This window comes from Anthonomus grandis, chromosome 3 (assembly GCF_022605725.1).
Source record: "Anthonomus grandis grandis chromosome 3, icAntGran1.3, whole genome shotgun sequence".
Classification (NCBI taxonomy): Eukaryota; Metazoa; Arthropoda; class Insecta; order Coleoptera; family Curculionidae; genus Anthonomus; species Anthonomus grandis.
The window spans coordinates 35246162-35262895 of NC_065548.1; the positions used below are offsets into that span (position 1 = coordinate 35246162).

General features: G+C 33.9%; 1 protein-coding gene across 2 annotated transcripts in view; it reads left to right on the top strand.

Annotated features, from left to right (window-relative positions):
• Positions 1-6203, top strand: part of LOC126734087 (contactin) — a 92950-nt gene extending 86747 nt beyond the window's left edge. For both annotated transcript variants that reach the window (XM_050437610.1, XM_050437611.1), the window contains 2 exons: positions 2984-3167; positions 5508-6203. In XM_050437610.1, the coding sequence (XP_050293567.1) occupies positions 2984-3167; positions 5508-5608 (285 nt within the window). In that variant the 3' untranslated portion in view covers positions 5609-6203. The remainder of the gene's footprint in view (positions 1-2983; positions 3168-5507) is intronic.
• Positions 6204-16734: the final 10531 nt, after the last annotated feature.

Below are 16734 nucleotides of genomic sequence, written 5' to 3' on the forward strand. Positions count from 1 at the left end.
TCTCGGTCAACACCCGTAATTTGAAAACGAAGGTATCTATGGTTCGAGCAACTCTCCTCCATGGATACGTGCCAATTTTTAATAGAATTATTTATGTAATTTGTACATACATTTAAGTCTATAACCTCACTTCTTTGTCTTGTTACAAAAGTGGGGTTGTTTAGAACCTTTGTTTAGAATGTCTAAGTTGTTTGCATTATAAATTGAAATAGTGACTTACCTCTGGGGTTCGTGTTGGTGGTGTTTTTCAGCTGTCCAAGTGCCCGCGCCATTTTCTGTTCTCTCCGTATGCGCTTTTCCTGCGGAGATTTTTCTTCCGGAGATTTTAGAGTTCGATCTTATTGACCTCCTGAGTCAGTTTTTCTACTTCTCTTCTTTTGGACGGTCCGCGGGTTGCCCCGCTTCCTGTGTAGAAGATCCAGCAGCATCTGGTGTTTGTTTTTGCTTACTCGAGTCCATGAGAGATCCCACGAGTAGGGAGGAAAAGAGGTCCGCTTCCGCAGTGCCCCCTTACGGACGTAAGGCTTCATACTCCAGGGTTTCGCCTGGTTCCCTGGAGGCTCCGTAAGAGACGCCTATTAGGTCCGGTGCCATTTATTTCTTCGGCATGGGTCGGGTGCCACCTTGAGATTGGACCGAAAATGTGTGCCAACCGAGTGCCATTCGGTTGGCGTCCAGTGAATGTCCCAGAGTACACTGCCCTGGCTTGCCGTGGCAGCGGTGCCGACGTGCAGGCAGACACTCGAGAAGATGGATTCCACCGTGCATCGTAGCAAACTACGATTCACGTCGCAACACATCTCCACTCCGCCTCCGACGTTATTTAAAGAGGGCAGCATATTTCTCATAAGCTAAAGAATGCGGGCTGGTTAAATATGTTCAGTCGACGAGTATTACATCATTACATCTTATTTGTTTTTTTTTATAAATTACTTAAGTGGAAGTCTTCATCGTATTTGCATAGAAAGATTAGATTCCGAATGGATGTCATAACCTAAATATTAGAAAAAAAAAATTGCTCACTATTCCGGCGCACAATAAGAAATTATTTAAAAAGTCATTTTCATACTTGATTGCACATTATATAAATTGACAGGAAAAAACTTTTAAAGTTAACATTAAGCTGCTTCTCCTTGGTTAATTATGTGTATTAGTAAATTCTTTTTTTTTACGTTTTTGTTTTATAATATTGTTCATGATTTTGTTCCTGAAAGGCTTTGAACGTTGCCATAAATCATTATATAATTTTCGTCATCTTCCCTTCCCCTTATATTTACTTTCATATCCTGATCCTCTTTCCAAGCTCCCGTTAGGTATGTTCTTTCTTCTTCTGTAGAATATTTATTACTAAATTTTTAAATTATTGTTTTTTTTGGCCTCAACAGAATTTAGGGAGCCTTTTGGGTAAGGGATATGTCTGTAAATCTGCATATTATGGCCTGTTGGTCACCTTGCATCATTAGCTTTTTTCTTTAGTTCAATTCAAAATTCTTCGATTTTTTTGGTAAATGGTGAAATACTCAATATTTAGTGGAATTTTTGTAATATTTGAAATTTTGTAATACACCTACCTATTAGTTTTATTCTCTGTGCTTAATTGCTGTATAAATTGTTTCTTGGTGACTATTATTATTATATATATTATTATTATTATTATTATTTAAATAACTATCTAAAGAGAAAGCAACCCAGTACAAAAATTTTATGACGATTAACTTTAAATCATAAGTAATAAGATGCATTCAAAAAACTAGGATTGTCAAGAAATAATAAGCCTTTATTGAAAGAAAAAGAAAGTAATGTAGTATTAGCTGTAACTGAACATCCGGAAATATCTGTTAGAAAAATTTACAATACGACTGGAATATCGAAATCTACTGCCAATTTTATTTTGAGAAAACAGAAATTCTGCCCGTTGAAATTCAGAATCTGTCAAGGCCTTAGACCAGGTCACGAGGAAAGGCGAAGAATATTTTATGAATGGTACACCAGGATGTGTCAGGAAGATTCCCCGATAGAAGATTCCTCCAATTCCCCGTAGGATTATCTGGTTGGACGAGAGTATTGTTAGAAATAATGGAATTTTTATTTGGAGAAATATCCATTATTGGTCTAGGGACAATCCCTCAATAAACCGAATGGCTGGACATCAGCAAAGTTTTGATTTTAATATGTGGGTTTATATATTTGGGCAAGTAAGAACACAGCTGGGCGAAGTTCCTTTTAAAAAAACTTTATTGTTACAAAAACGTACTTAAATCTATAGAACAATTAATATGAACAGCAACTAGGCTGTTACACTATATTAATGTTATATGAAATATGCGATACAGAGTACACTTTTTTTACGCGCCATATAAAAAAATAAAGTTGATGATGGTTTCTCCGAAACGAAATGTCGTACAAAGAATCTGTCAACGCTGCTTTGCAGAGCTTAAAAAGTGGCCATGGGAAAGTATCTTTTGTTTTTCCATATCTCATTAAAGAATGTCAGAAACAAACGGTACATTGTTAGGCTTGAAAATGCACAACTTTTCTCTAATTTAACCATCTTCGTATCTCTTTTATCTTCTAGATCCCCATGATAGACATCCTTATCTTGGACACACTGTATTCAGATGTTGTTTGGGTATTTTAACAAGCTGAAGTTATAGTAATTTCATGCTAAAAATATAACTATTTTTTATCTCAAATTTTCAAAAATAGATTATTAAGTTCTATGGAAAAAATCTCGTTAGAACACTCTTTCTAAATGTAGTAGGAACTAGGATGTTAAGGTATTTGCAAGTAAAAAAATCATCCCCTCCTTGAACTGGGATATTTGCAGTGGAGGTTAAGGCTGTCAAAAAATGTAAATAAAAATAAGTAATATGTAAATCATTAAGCCTAGTAATAAATTCTTAACGCTAAAATAGAACACCTTTTGTGATAAAAAAAATTTTTTTGCTTTTTTACATTTATCATTTTACATTGCTTATTTCAGATCCGTATATGGGATTTTGATCAAGATTTAAGTACTGCGAATGACACTATAGTGCCATTTGGTGGACATTTAGAAGGATATGTAACAAATCTTACCCCTGGCAAAACTTATAGGATGAGAATATTGGCATATTCCAATGGAGGCGATGGAAGAATGAGCTCGCCAGAATATGTATTTCAAATGGGTAAGCATATTATCTAAATGATAGAACTGGCTGTTTCCTTTCGTTTCGTTTTTTTTTAACCTAAAATACTATGAACGCCAGACCAGGGCTCGAAATGCCCTAAACGCGAGAAATAACAATTTTTATATTATAAAGCCGTAATATCGGCCTTCAAAGAAGTGTTTCAACCCAGTTATAACAGCATAAAAGTAAATTAAATTAAGCTTCTTCATATTGTACACTAAAGTGATCTAATTGTTTAAAAATTTTAATAGTCATTTCCAGCTTTAAATTTCTTCCGACAGATGGCGCAAATAACATGTTATTTTTGAATCGTGATGGAGGCGGAGGCGATTGACCAGACGGAAATTATATTAATAGAAATCAGTTAAAAACATATTTGAAATCCAAAAATTTTGAAAGGTTTATAAACTCCTGGACAAAATTATCGCACCACTTGAGTTTTAGAGATTTTTTTTTAATAAAGATAAAAAAATAAGCAAACTTATAAGCATTGTTAACTATGCATTATTAATTAACAAAAACAATTATATTCTATTTAACAAAACGAGATTTAAGTAACTAAATTCAATACAAGGAAAAGCATCGATTTTCACTAACTTCAATTTTGATACAAAAATAAAACAATAGACCCATAATGAATTCTTAATAACGTGTATTGCCACCTCTAGCTGTAATGACCGTTTGAAGTCTTCGCAGCATTCTTTGTATCAAATTATGAAAACTTTCCTGCGGATGTATTCTCACTCCTCACGAGCAGCATGTTCCATGATTAAGCATAAACATAGTTTTTGTCCAGTTCTGCTTTTTATACGAGAAAAGATATTATAACTGTTTTAACTGATATTTATATTTATTTAAATTTTCTTGACAAAATAATTAGTGGTGCGATAATTTTGTCCAGGAGTTTATATACTATACAGGCTGGTCATAACATCAGGCAGATAAAAAAAAAATCTAATCTCTACACTCATGTAGAAAAATATGAATTTCTGTGGATTGTTGCACTAATCTACAGGTTATGTGTGATACTTAAGCCAAGTCATCTTTTCTTTTTATTATTTTTTACTTCATTCCTTATTATAAGAGCCACTAACTTTCAATTTCACTTCGTCAGTTGCAATCTATCAAATATACAGTCTAGAAAATATTATAATTCTTACTTATATTAAAATTCTACAGACTCTAAATTATCCTACACTATACATTTCACAGAAGTAACCGCACTAATATAAATATTATGAAAATTTAGAAGTTCTTGAAACTTATTGTCATTCTATCACTTATTGCTAGAGTATATGGCAATCCAACTTATTATCTTTTGGCACTATGAACAGCCTAAAGAGTTTGTCAATTAGAACTAAAGTAATAGTTTTATTATTTGTGTCTGAAATGGGCATAATTCCACTAATTTTACTAATATCGCTGAAGGTACTAGGACTACTTTATTGTTCAAGGTCTAGAATCCGAGATTTCTAAAAAAGACCACTGTAAATATAAAACATCCTTTCTTACTTATCCCTAACAGGGGTATGGATGAGTTCTAAAACACTTATGCTACAAGACTGCAATATTCTTGCTGTGTAGTGAACCAATAATATGCACAGGCATTATAGGGAAGTCAAAATATTCACTCTAGGACCAATTTCTGGCACTAATTCTTTCAAGAATTAATATTCAAATTATCCAGACTTTCTCCACAGATTAAATATAACCAGATTCGAAACTTTCATCTATAAGTTAGGCCTCTCGAGAAGACGCCGGCGTCTCATAACCAATAAATTTCTTTTGAATACAACCGTTTCGAACTTAATGAGTTGTTTTTCAATGAATAGAAAGTATGGATAGAATAGAATTAATTTGTCTTAATTTTGATTTAATGGTTAGAAAAGAAAGTGGAAATTATGGGTCACCTTAAAATAATTATTAAAATTATCTACAGAGTCCGCAATTATAAGATTAATAAAAATTGAATATTTATACCTCCCTTTTTTTATCCTTTGCTGCAATTTTTAATTTCCTTTGTTAGATTCTTCTGGATGAGAGTTGCTGTTTGAATCCTAAGGACATTTAAGTTTATCTCCTAGTTGAGCAACAACTTCCCACGATAAGCAAATTTTGATTTTGGTAAAACCCACTTAATTTTTAGTAGTTACTCTACTGAATCACTTCTATTTAGAATCGGAGGTAGTTGCGATAAAAAAATTTGCCACATATTGCAGCACACTTGAAAATATTTTATTGGCTAAGTTTCGTTTAATGTTTTTGTATATTAAACATGCCAACAGCTTATACAAAACTTTTTCCAATCTGTAATTCTAACCAAATATTTTCTTACAGGTAATCCAGAATATTTTAGGAGCGGTTCCGCAAAACAAAAATGCCTTCTCACTATTTCATTACAAGTTTTAAGCGTAATTACAGTTTTATTTGTCACTTAAGATCCGATATTAATTATGTAAATTGTTTAGTTGTTTAAGATATGAACTAATGCACAAATTATGACATTTGATAAAAAAAAATTTGATGGCAATTTTATCTTCTTGGACTAGGCCAATATTAATTAAATGTGTCTAGTAATTACCTCACTTATAATTAAGGAAATTCGCTTTTAAAAGATATATGTTTTTTAGTGTATTTAAAACCACAGATTGTATGTAGCATTAGAACAAATGTGTATGAACTGTTTTACAATCTTTTAAATTAATTTATATAAATATTGTGAAAGGAGAGATTGTTTAATAGTGTTGTCATTCATTATAGATTTACAATACACTCGACCATAATACTTGTTAACATTGAAGCTATTGATTCCGTCCAATTAATGATATGACTGTGACAAATTTAAAGTGATTTGACTGATGATTAATGATCTTTGGTAGGCATTGGCTGGTGGTGATCTTAAGAATTTTTTCTATTCTATATTTTTAGTTTATAGTATTATTTTATTTGATGATTAACCTTGCAAATGTTTGCAGAATAGCACTTATTATACTCGAATAAGACTCGATGATTATATATATGACTCGAATATTGCATTATGGTTTCATTATCCCCTGCAGAATAGCTCGAGCATCAAATTAATGATAAAAATAACTATTTTCGTTTTTAAATAACGTAGATCTTATCTACTGATCGATAATTTTCCTACAGCACCTTTTTTGGTAGAACTTTTTTCTATGTATCGTACCATGTCCCACAATTAGATTGACTCTCGGCTATATCTCGGGAGAGTATTAGTCGTATGGTCTGCAAAAAATAAAAGTGTCGTTAAAGTGTCCATGAAAATTTATCAGGGACATTATTTTCCATGGTACATACATACAAGAACAGACGCTAGAGGGCGCCAATTCTATGGCAGACAAGATAACGGCATTGTCATAAAAAATATCTTACGAAAGAGGTATTATAAATACTCCTTAGTATTTTTTTTGTTTAAACCATTTTATACTAGCTGTTAAAATATAGTGGTGGAAGAAGATTAGATCTGTTATTTTTTAAATTGGGGAATAGGTAATTGGAATTAAATGATATATTCTTCGGAAATTTTAAACTTAATGGTATGTGTAATTTCAGTTTTAGAAAAGCGAAATATTTATTAAACTATAAGACAGAATCTCTATTGGCTACTATCAAATTAATATTATTATTCTTTATGAGGTAAAATATATAGGTAGTAAAAACACTGCTTAAACTAGACATAACTCGGTTGATTCGGATTACCCAATCCGGAGTTAAACGCATTTAAATAAAAATACTCTAACCTTTCCTCACCATTTTATTTTAGCAGAACTATCCTTTAGTTCAATACAGTTTTACAGTTTTTCCCAAACTTACTTAAAGCAGCAAAAAATATATTTCTCAGACGATTCCGTAGTGGTTACGGACGTACCGAAATAATTTATACTTAACTTAAATTTAATAAATTAAAATTAAATTTAATAATTAATATTAATTAAATAACCTTATGATTAAATATTTTTTTGGTATTGAAATAATATATCCCACAAGTTTAGTAATGCATTAATTCAGAAATTAAATAATGGCGCGCTGGGAAAAATACTTAAATCGTCGATTTTGTATCTTTGTAATAAGTCGATTTTTCTTATTTTTCAAATTTTTATTATATTAATTATAATTATTTATTTTTTGGTAATAAATGCTAAAGCAAAATATAATTTAAAATGTTTGCAGGTATTTTTACATTATTTTACAAATCAAGCTTCTTTTATTTTAATTGAAAATTGTTGACTTGACATAATATAACACATTTTAACATAACAATAATTTTTGATCATTTTTTCATCATAACAATCAAGCACGTTCTAACTGTCGAAACTTGAGGCACCAGGCTACCATTTGCATGACCATATATTAAAAACAGTTTTTTTTAAATATGCAAAAATAGATAAAATGATATTATACTAATTTAATAAAGTGGAAAAGCCTTACCTTAGTAATCGGAAATATAAGAGTCTGTGGAACTGTAATCATCAGGCTCAATTATCACTGGAGGTATCGGTGGCAAAACTAAATATTCATTTTTCTTTTTTATTACATGTTCAACACCATTTTTCTCCAAACATCTTTGTCTGGTTCACTATGACTTTGCGAATATTGTCGATCACTACCGCACTTAACGTTGAAGAAATATTGTACTTTCTTAAACGGTTTTTAATAGTTCCCCACACCATTTCAATTGGATTGAATACGCAGTAATCGGTGGCAACCTTAATACTGTATGCACATGTGATCTGCCAATATTGTCAACTACCTATTCGTTTTTTAAATTATGTCTCTTAATTAATAAATTGTTTTTATGGGTATCTTCTCTGAGATTTCCATATGTTATTCTCATAAAATTTAGTATATCCTATTTTTTAGTCGCAGTATTAGGAATTTTATTTAGTATTCGGGAGTGGTATGATGCGTTATCCATTACAATAATTGAATTTTCTGGAATATTAGGCAGAAGTTTAGAAAACCACAACACAACAAATCCGCAGTCATGTCTTCGTGGTAATCGGCAGATGACTTATGAATTTATTTTTATTTTTGGCTGATACAAAAAGTGCATTTTGTATAAAATCATCTTTACCACTAGCGTGCAAAATAATGACTCTTTTTCCCCTGGAACATGGAATGTCCAAGAAGCATTTTTTGAATTATCTACCCAACCATATTATACCACATCATGGGTATTAAACCAAGTCTCACCCAAATAAATAATGTTGTGATTTGATTCTCTATATGATTTTATGCTCCTTAAATACTCTTGTCCCAAATCAACTATACGCCGAGATTCTATAATTACCATTCTATTGTCCAACTTTTTGTGCCTAAGTTCACACTCTATTAAAATGCCTCGAAGTGTCTCCAAACTTTTGTATGAATAATCGGGGTACATAACACGAATTATTTCTAATGTTGGCACTAAATTCGCTTTGTAAACATCGTAAACGCCGAATCTTTAGTTGAATCGTCAACTTTACGGCACTTTTTTCCGTTGTAAGGAATGATCTACAACATCTCCCATTTTAATAATACGATACATTGTTGACATCGGAATTAAAGTTAATTTTTTAATACGCCTTAAGATAAATCTCTCTGACTGATCGGAATGTTCTCGTTTTAAACATGTTTAAATTGTATAATAATATTGTATAATAATAAAAAAAAAATATTGAAACATGTTTAAAATTATTCTTTGGCATTGCACATGAAGATCTTTATGTTCAAACTCCAAACTCTTCGCAATTTTACTACTGTAAGTGTTCAATCCAGCTCCCTCTGACGAAGTTTTATCTTCCTCCTTCACCTCAAATGGTCGCCAAAAAGCCTTTATAATAAGTCAATACAACTAATAACAACAACAAATATTAAAACGAACTATAGCCAAATAACAACAAGATCAAGTAACAATTAACAACGAAGTAATAAGAAACACTACGGGAAAAATCGAGAAAACAAATTTAGCTGGTTTATTAATTTCGCCAGAAATACGACTGCCACTGTTTCGGTATTAAAACTAAACATTAATTTCTTGACATTCCGACTTAAAGAAGATGTATCATTTTTTATCGCGACCGATGCCGCCGTCAGCGCGCGCACTCTAAAAATATATTAATGTCCTTTTAAAAACAACTTGTTACTTCGCCGGCTATATGACAAGATAATCAGTACATCGAATATCGCGTAATTGGTAATATATTACCTAAAACACGTTGAATATACCTATATGCTCAGCCAGCTTACCTCTACCGTTAACTTAAAATATTGAAACGCTTTAAACTTATATAATCCATCCTATATGTTGAAACACAAAACATGTATTTTCGCTTAGTGTTGATTTTCAAATTTAGTTTCTTTAATACTCAAAAATGTTCGTTATTGTATAACCCAAAGAATAATAAGATGGTTTTGCTCCTAATTTGGATTCATTTAAACATTAACAAATGATCATCGCCAGATAATGCCAACGTTTACCAGTTTCGATTTTTTATTCTACTATATTATATTTACTATATGGGGTGCATCATTACTTATACGCCATTATTTGCTAGAAGAGTAAAAAAAAACTATGAATATAAGCCTGGATGTAATCGCTTCTTCGCTGTATAGCAGAATACTGCCCAATGAACATTTTATAGTTTATATCCTTCGGACTATGTAAAAAACTAGCGCATCAATTGGTTTGAATATTATTTAGGAAATCTTAATCAAGTTATGGTCATAGACATTTATAACTTAATATATTTGATACCGAATACTTGGTAGTTAATCTAAATCGACGACTACACGTATGTACAACAGTTATCGCAAGCTTTCTTGTGCAAAACAGTTTATATCGATATCTTCGGGCGTTTTGACAGAAAACGGTAGGTAGAAGGCAGTGCTGAAGATTTCAGGAATTTAACCGCAAACGAATGTGTGCGGTAAATACTGTATGTGTAGATAAGTTTCAATATTCAACATCAAACTTGTATATAAGCATTATTTTCTCATTAAAAACCACTGCATTTCGATCAAGATCTTTTTTAATTTTTTTTAACAATAAGCAATAGAAAAATGACAAATCATTACTTGGGCATATATTTAAAACCAAACCAAGAGATCTATTTCTGAAATATAAATTAATGATGATTTTCTTCAGGTAAGTCTCTACCGTGTAGTCGCCGATTAAGGAGCAAAGAGAACAATAAATAAGCTCTAGTTGAGTTTCTTTGATTATATTTAAAATACATTTGCCCCTCTTTGATAAAAAAAAATATTATATTTATTTTTGAATAATTATTGATTAAGAAAAATCAAAAATTTTGACTCCTAAGGGTATATTCTACGAAAGTTTTAAGCATAAGTAATGAAACACTCGAGATACAGGGTGATTCATTAAAATTCCTCGAAAATGTATGCCCGGATCATATTAATAAAATTATTCCGAAAATTTCCCTTATCCTAGTAACAGAATGTTATATTTCAACTAATTCTTGATTTTTTTAAATAATTTGCCACAAAAGAAACAATTTAGTGATATTTTTGACAAAGTAGCTTAGTTGCAAAAGGTTTGCCTATTAAGTGATATATTTTTTATCAATTTGTTATTAAATCAAATAAAAGTGAATTTAAATTCTGCGTTCTTTTATATTTTTGTTATATATTTTCGTGCAATATTTATGAATGACCCTGTTCTGTATATATTAGGTTTTTTTTATATTTTTTTAAATATATTTAAGCTGAAATTCCTTTATTTTTTATAGGTAATTATCATTAAGCAATTGTACCTTATTTGTAATTTTATTCTTATGTAAAATAAACATTATACTAAATAAAAAGTGTTTTTTTTTAAATCCAATATAGCCTAAATAAAATTTAACGATATTTAATCAGTTCAGCTTTTTCTTACCTATGTCGACAGGGTGTTTCATTGTATCATATTTTATGGGTCCATCGCCCTTTCTAACATTTTTAATTTAATAGCCAGACGTACTTCTGCTTACTTAAAAAAAAACTACCTGCGTTGAAGAGTTGGAACTGAAGCAATGTCACCCAAAAATCACCCACCCCTACGCCTCCACTCCCAATGCGCGGTCTCCACTTAGTCGGCCCGTTCTTTAAATAAAGGCTTGCACGTTGTCCCAGTCCAGATCTTTAGGATCTTCCCGCTGGAGTGTCGTTGCTCCGAAAATTTTCCTTCTCAGGCGACTTCACCTATCATAGATACCTAGTATGTGGTATGAAGTTTCCTCCCCTGTACCGCAATTCGGACAGAGTGGGCTTTCTCTTATACCAAGAAGGTGTAGATGCCTGTTTAGACTATTTTGCCCGGTCAGGATTCCCACCAAGTCTTTGATACTTTGTCGGGTCTTTGTTAGCAGTCGCCCTGCTTTAGAGCCATCATGGTCTGGTATCATTTCCTTGGCCTGTCTACATCCTTCTGTCCTTCTCCAATTCTTCCTTGTTTTTTCCCAGGCCCAAGTATTAAGTGCCTGGGAGATTTATTTTTTGCTAAGACCAGGGTTGACGGAACCTTGTCTTACCAGTTCGTCGCTCCGCTCATTGCCCTCGACACCTTGGTGTCCTGGGACCCACCTCAGTCTCACTTCCTTGTGTGCTGCAAGCCTTTCCAATGCGTCTCTGCATTCCTGGAGTAGCGCTGAGCTGGTTTCTGAATTGCCTTGAGGGCAGCTTGACTATCGGAATAGATGCAAATCCCCCCGTTACCTTCCAATGCCTCTCGTTTGTTCGCTACTTCAAATAAAGCAAGCGCCTCCGCTTGGAAAACTGTGGTGTGTTTCCCTAGCGGGAAGGATTCTCCTGTATTCGTTTCCATCCTGTACACTCCGGCTCCGGCTGAATTGGTGCTTTTCATCCATGATCCATCTGTGTACCAGGCCTGGAAACCACTTGGCTGTTTAATTTGGTTCGCCGAACATTCTTTCCTTGTAGGGATTTCGACTTGAAACCCCTTCTTTAACCTTAGTTTGCCACTTTCAGTAGTGCATCTGGATGTCAGAATTGGTATGTTCTTACACATCCTGAGAGCAATCGTCATATGGCCTTGTCCTAAGTGACATTGCGCCACCCTCCGCTATTTCTTATCCTCTTATACGCCGCCATGGCCTCCCTCTCAATCCAGACTGGGAGGTCCGGTAGCCCAAGAAGAATATTTAGTGGTGCCGCAGGTGTTGTTCTCATAGCTCCAGTAATTCCCAAGCAGACCAGTCTTTGCAGTCTGGTCAGCTTTTGGGCGTTGGTGACCTTCAATACGGCTGGCCACCATACCACGGATCCGTACGAGATCCTCGGTCGTATGACTGCGTTATAAAGCCACTGGAGAACGTGGGGTTTAAGACCCCATCTTGTACCTATTGTTCGCCGTAATTGCCATATTAGGGCCGTTGCCTTATTTACTGCCTGCTCTACGTGAGTTTTAAACGTGAGCTTGCTGTCTAAAATGACTCCTAAGTATTTGTCCTGCTGTCAAAGTTAGGCGAGTCTGATACATAATGGGAGGTTTAAAGCCTGTTAAATTCCGCGTTTTAGTAAAGATAATGAGCTCGGTCTTTTCGGGGTTGACCGACAGCCCTGTCTCCCGACACCACTGTTCCACTATCCTGCACGCGAGTTGCATTCGCTCACAGACTGTGTTCACGAATTTACCCGTGACCATTACTAGTCCGTCGTCCGCGTATGCCTGTGCATAGAATCCTTCAAGTTCTAGCTTCCTGAGGAGACTGTCCATCACCAGGCAGCACGACGCTGTAAATATTATTTTTCAAAATATCGATCACGATATATCTGTGGCGGAAATTCCAGCTTCAGGAAAAGAAGGAGCCGACCCCGGTAGCACCGTGGGCAAAGTGTTCACGATACGATCGTGTGGTCTCAGGTTCGAATCCTGGCATGGGCATGGCTGTTTGTGTTTGTCTTACAAAAACAAAACACTCGTGGTTCGTAACCCGCGTTAAACTGTAGGTTAATAATAAACAACAAGATTGGGCGGCCGTCGAAATACGACGCGAGTACTAGCGTCTGCGGAACCACCGTTCCTTGTGCCGCTGGCGCTCGCTCTCGCGGCAGAGCATAGCCGATGTTGCCGCTTTCATCAAAGATATCATATTTTATGATTAAAACACATTCTGGGTGAGCCGTTATGCATGCATGTGCTCGCTCGCAGTCTCGCAGACTCGCACTTCTCGCTCGAGGATTTTTCGGAGGCAGGGGGCAGGAAGTATTGATATAAAGTGATTTTGGCGCGCAGGGTGTTTTTGAATGCGATAAAGAAAAATTATTAGTCGAGGTACAGTTTTTTTGCTTGGGTAGGTTTGAAAAATAAAGGTAAGTTTTGATTTTTATTTATTCATATTAAGTAGGTTATACAACGGTGAAAATACGGACTCCAAACCCAATAAATTATGTACAGTTTGTAATCGCTTGTTTATAAGAACCACTCATTTACGAGTGCATATCAAGAAATTTCATCCGGAGTTACGGGAAGAGATAGCTCCTCATTTAAGAATTAGAACTGACAATTGTAAATGTTTGCATCGTGAAGAAGTGTTTACGATCAGAAATCGTTGGAAACAACATTTAAAAACGCATAGAAGTAAGAATAACGATGTAAATATTATTAGGGTTACGGTTTAATAATATTAATATATTAAAATAGCAAATTGCGTATATACATAAAAGGTGTGTAAAGCTGTGCCTAATTAATACCTATATAGAATGTTAAATTGAAAATCCTAAAAATTAGTAATTCAAAGGTTAATTGTTACGTTCAGAAAAGTGCAATATGTTTTTACCATCTTTAGAATCCTGCTCAGTTTCCTAGTCATAGCAAGCACAATTTTCAACACATTTATCTCATAAATGGTTGAATAGAATAATGGCATGCGATTTTATTACATTATGAGTTCATTGAAATCGTAGTAGGTACCTTTATTAATTCTTAACTCATTTTAGGGGTCTATTTAATATTAGTGCAATCAAAAGTAAACGTTTTTTGAAGAAAATTTAAAGGGGAGAGGCATTTATAGTATTTTTATTTTTTAAAGGAAAAAATTGCGGAAAAATTAAGTTTTTTGCGTGAAAACGAAAATAAGTAATGAATAAAGTTAATATTCCCAGTACGCGGCTCAAAAGACACTAACCCAACCGATGGGAGGCTCCAACCGACGGTCGATATCCGTTTTGAGATCCAACTCTAAAATCAAGTCTCACTCCAACCCAGGCGCGCCGCGCCCCCTTACCCCAAACCCGTTAGAATGAACAAAACATTTTTGCGCTTCGCTTGTCACTAATGTCACTATAACCAATAGAAAGTCCCAACACACTGACATTATTACTACGCGTCGAAAAATAGTTCCAGATTAAAATCATTAATATTATAATAAAAAATTAAAATTCCTCATTTTTTCTTTTTGGAATTGACTTAAATTAGGTTATTCTCATCATATTAATTAATTTTGTAATGTAATTCCGATTGCACTAATGTTAAATGTCAACCATTTTAGTATATAAGGAAGGACAACTATTTAACATTAATAACCAAAACTGAAAAATCCATATAAATTAGGTATAGGTACTTAAATAGGTACATAATGTCCTATTACTGTACCCTGTTCGAAGCGATATAACCTTGAAAAAAATAATTAATAAAAGAATCCTCCATTTAACACAAAACTATTTTATTTTTAACCAACTACCACCTTTAAAAATATCTCTCAGAGCTGCCGGCGGTAGGTATTTTAATATGAATAGCGGCAACGTAGCACCACACATCTGACTGCAGAGGCACAGTGATTTCCAGGCGGCAGACGCTAGTGACGCGAGTTGATTGTAATTGCGGAAAAAGAAGGAAAAGAAGGCGCACTTTTCAACAGTAACGTGACCTGGCTCCGTATACAAAAAAAAATTAATTTAACGTGAATGTTCTTGTTTTGAATATCCCGAAATACTAGATGGGACTTAATAGTTTAATATTCAACGATAAAACGACACAACAAACTCTCGTACATTATCCCTATTAATTCGTCACCTACGAATACTGCAGTAGTCAAGCAAACAATGTTACTACAATGCCTCAAAGAACATTGTAACATTAACAAAACATTAGCAAAAAAACAATATATGCAAATAAGTTAAGATTTAGCCAACACGAAAGTAGCAAGGGACAGGGAAGCAGTAAGGGACCAAGTAAAAGTATAAGAATGCCTAAGAACTCGATCGCGTTAGAGAATCTGTAGAGGACAATCCAACATATTCAACCCGAAGGCGAGCTCAGGCATTAAACATATGTAAGACATTTTTACTTCGAAAATTGTACAAAGATCTTAATTTTCCGCATACAATATTTAAATAGTTTAAGCACCCAAACCAACACACATTCCAAATTTCTTGCTACATTTTTTTGAACAAAGTACAGTTCTATTTATCCCGCTACACTAGCAAACAAAATTGCTCTTACTGGGGTTTAGAAAATTCGACAGGATTCAGGAGCCCCACGTACAACTGTTATACAGTCCAAAGATAACAGTATTCTATGCGATATCATCCACGGGAATCATCAGTTCCTACTTTTTTGAAGATAAGAATGATAACACTGTTACGGTTGCCAACGGTACTGCAAGGTCGCCAGATCTAATGGCTGTGATTACTCTTTGTAGGGCTACCTAAAGCAAAAGGTCGTCATTCCAAGAACCATTGAGAAATTTAAAACGAAAATTTCCGAAGAATTTCCACGAAAGGCTTTAGGCGCGAGTGTATTGAGAGAACGGAGGCCATTTAACTGAAATAATTTTTAACAAATAAAAATGGCATATAACTAGTTTGTTATTATTTTACTATATTTAAGTCAGATTAGCACTGACATCTTAAAATAATCAAAACTTCCCACTTCCAAGGACCATCTTGTATATAGCAAACATTTCTGCTCTGCAAATTTTGCATTTTCAACGTTTCATGAATGATGTGCGGGTGACTGATGCTATGATAACATCTTTTGCGCTGTATTTTAAGATCGGCCACCCTCTCGCTTTATCGTGACATTATTGAGTTCATTCATGTGATTGGATGACCAGATTATATTAGAAAAGTAAAGATTACACCTTACCAAGGAAATACTTATGTAAATATTTTAAAGCAAAAACCTCTGTAAATCTCTTACGTGATCTCTTCACAAATCCCAGAAGCCTCTTTGCTTTAGAAATGATAACCTCAAAGTGATGTGTAAAGCTGAGTTTAGAATCCAAATACACCTCTAAGTTTTTAACCAAGTCAACCTTGCTTAAGATAAATGTTATTTATTGAATAGATAACAGCCTGTCTGTCTGCTAAATCTCATAAAGCAGCACTTAATTAAATTAAAAAATTAAAGCTGATATTAATGTCATTTAGGTAACATCCGGATTAAATTTTATCACTGTTCTTCTGCAAAGCAAAAATAGCATTGGGAGAGATAAACACTTAACACCTTTAGGTCATCATCAAAGAGTCCAATGACATAGTTCAAGAAATGATCAAGATCATTTATAAAAAACTAAAAAGCATTAGGCCAAGGTGTGAA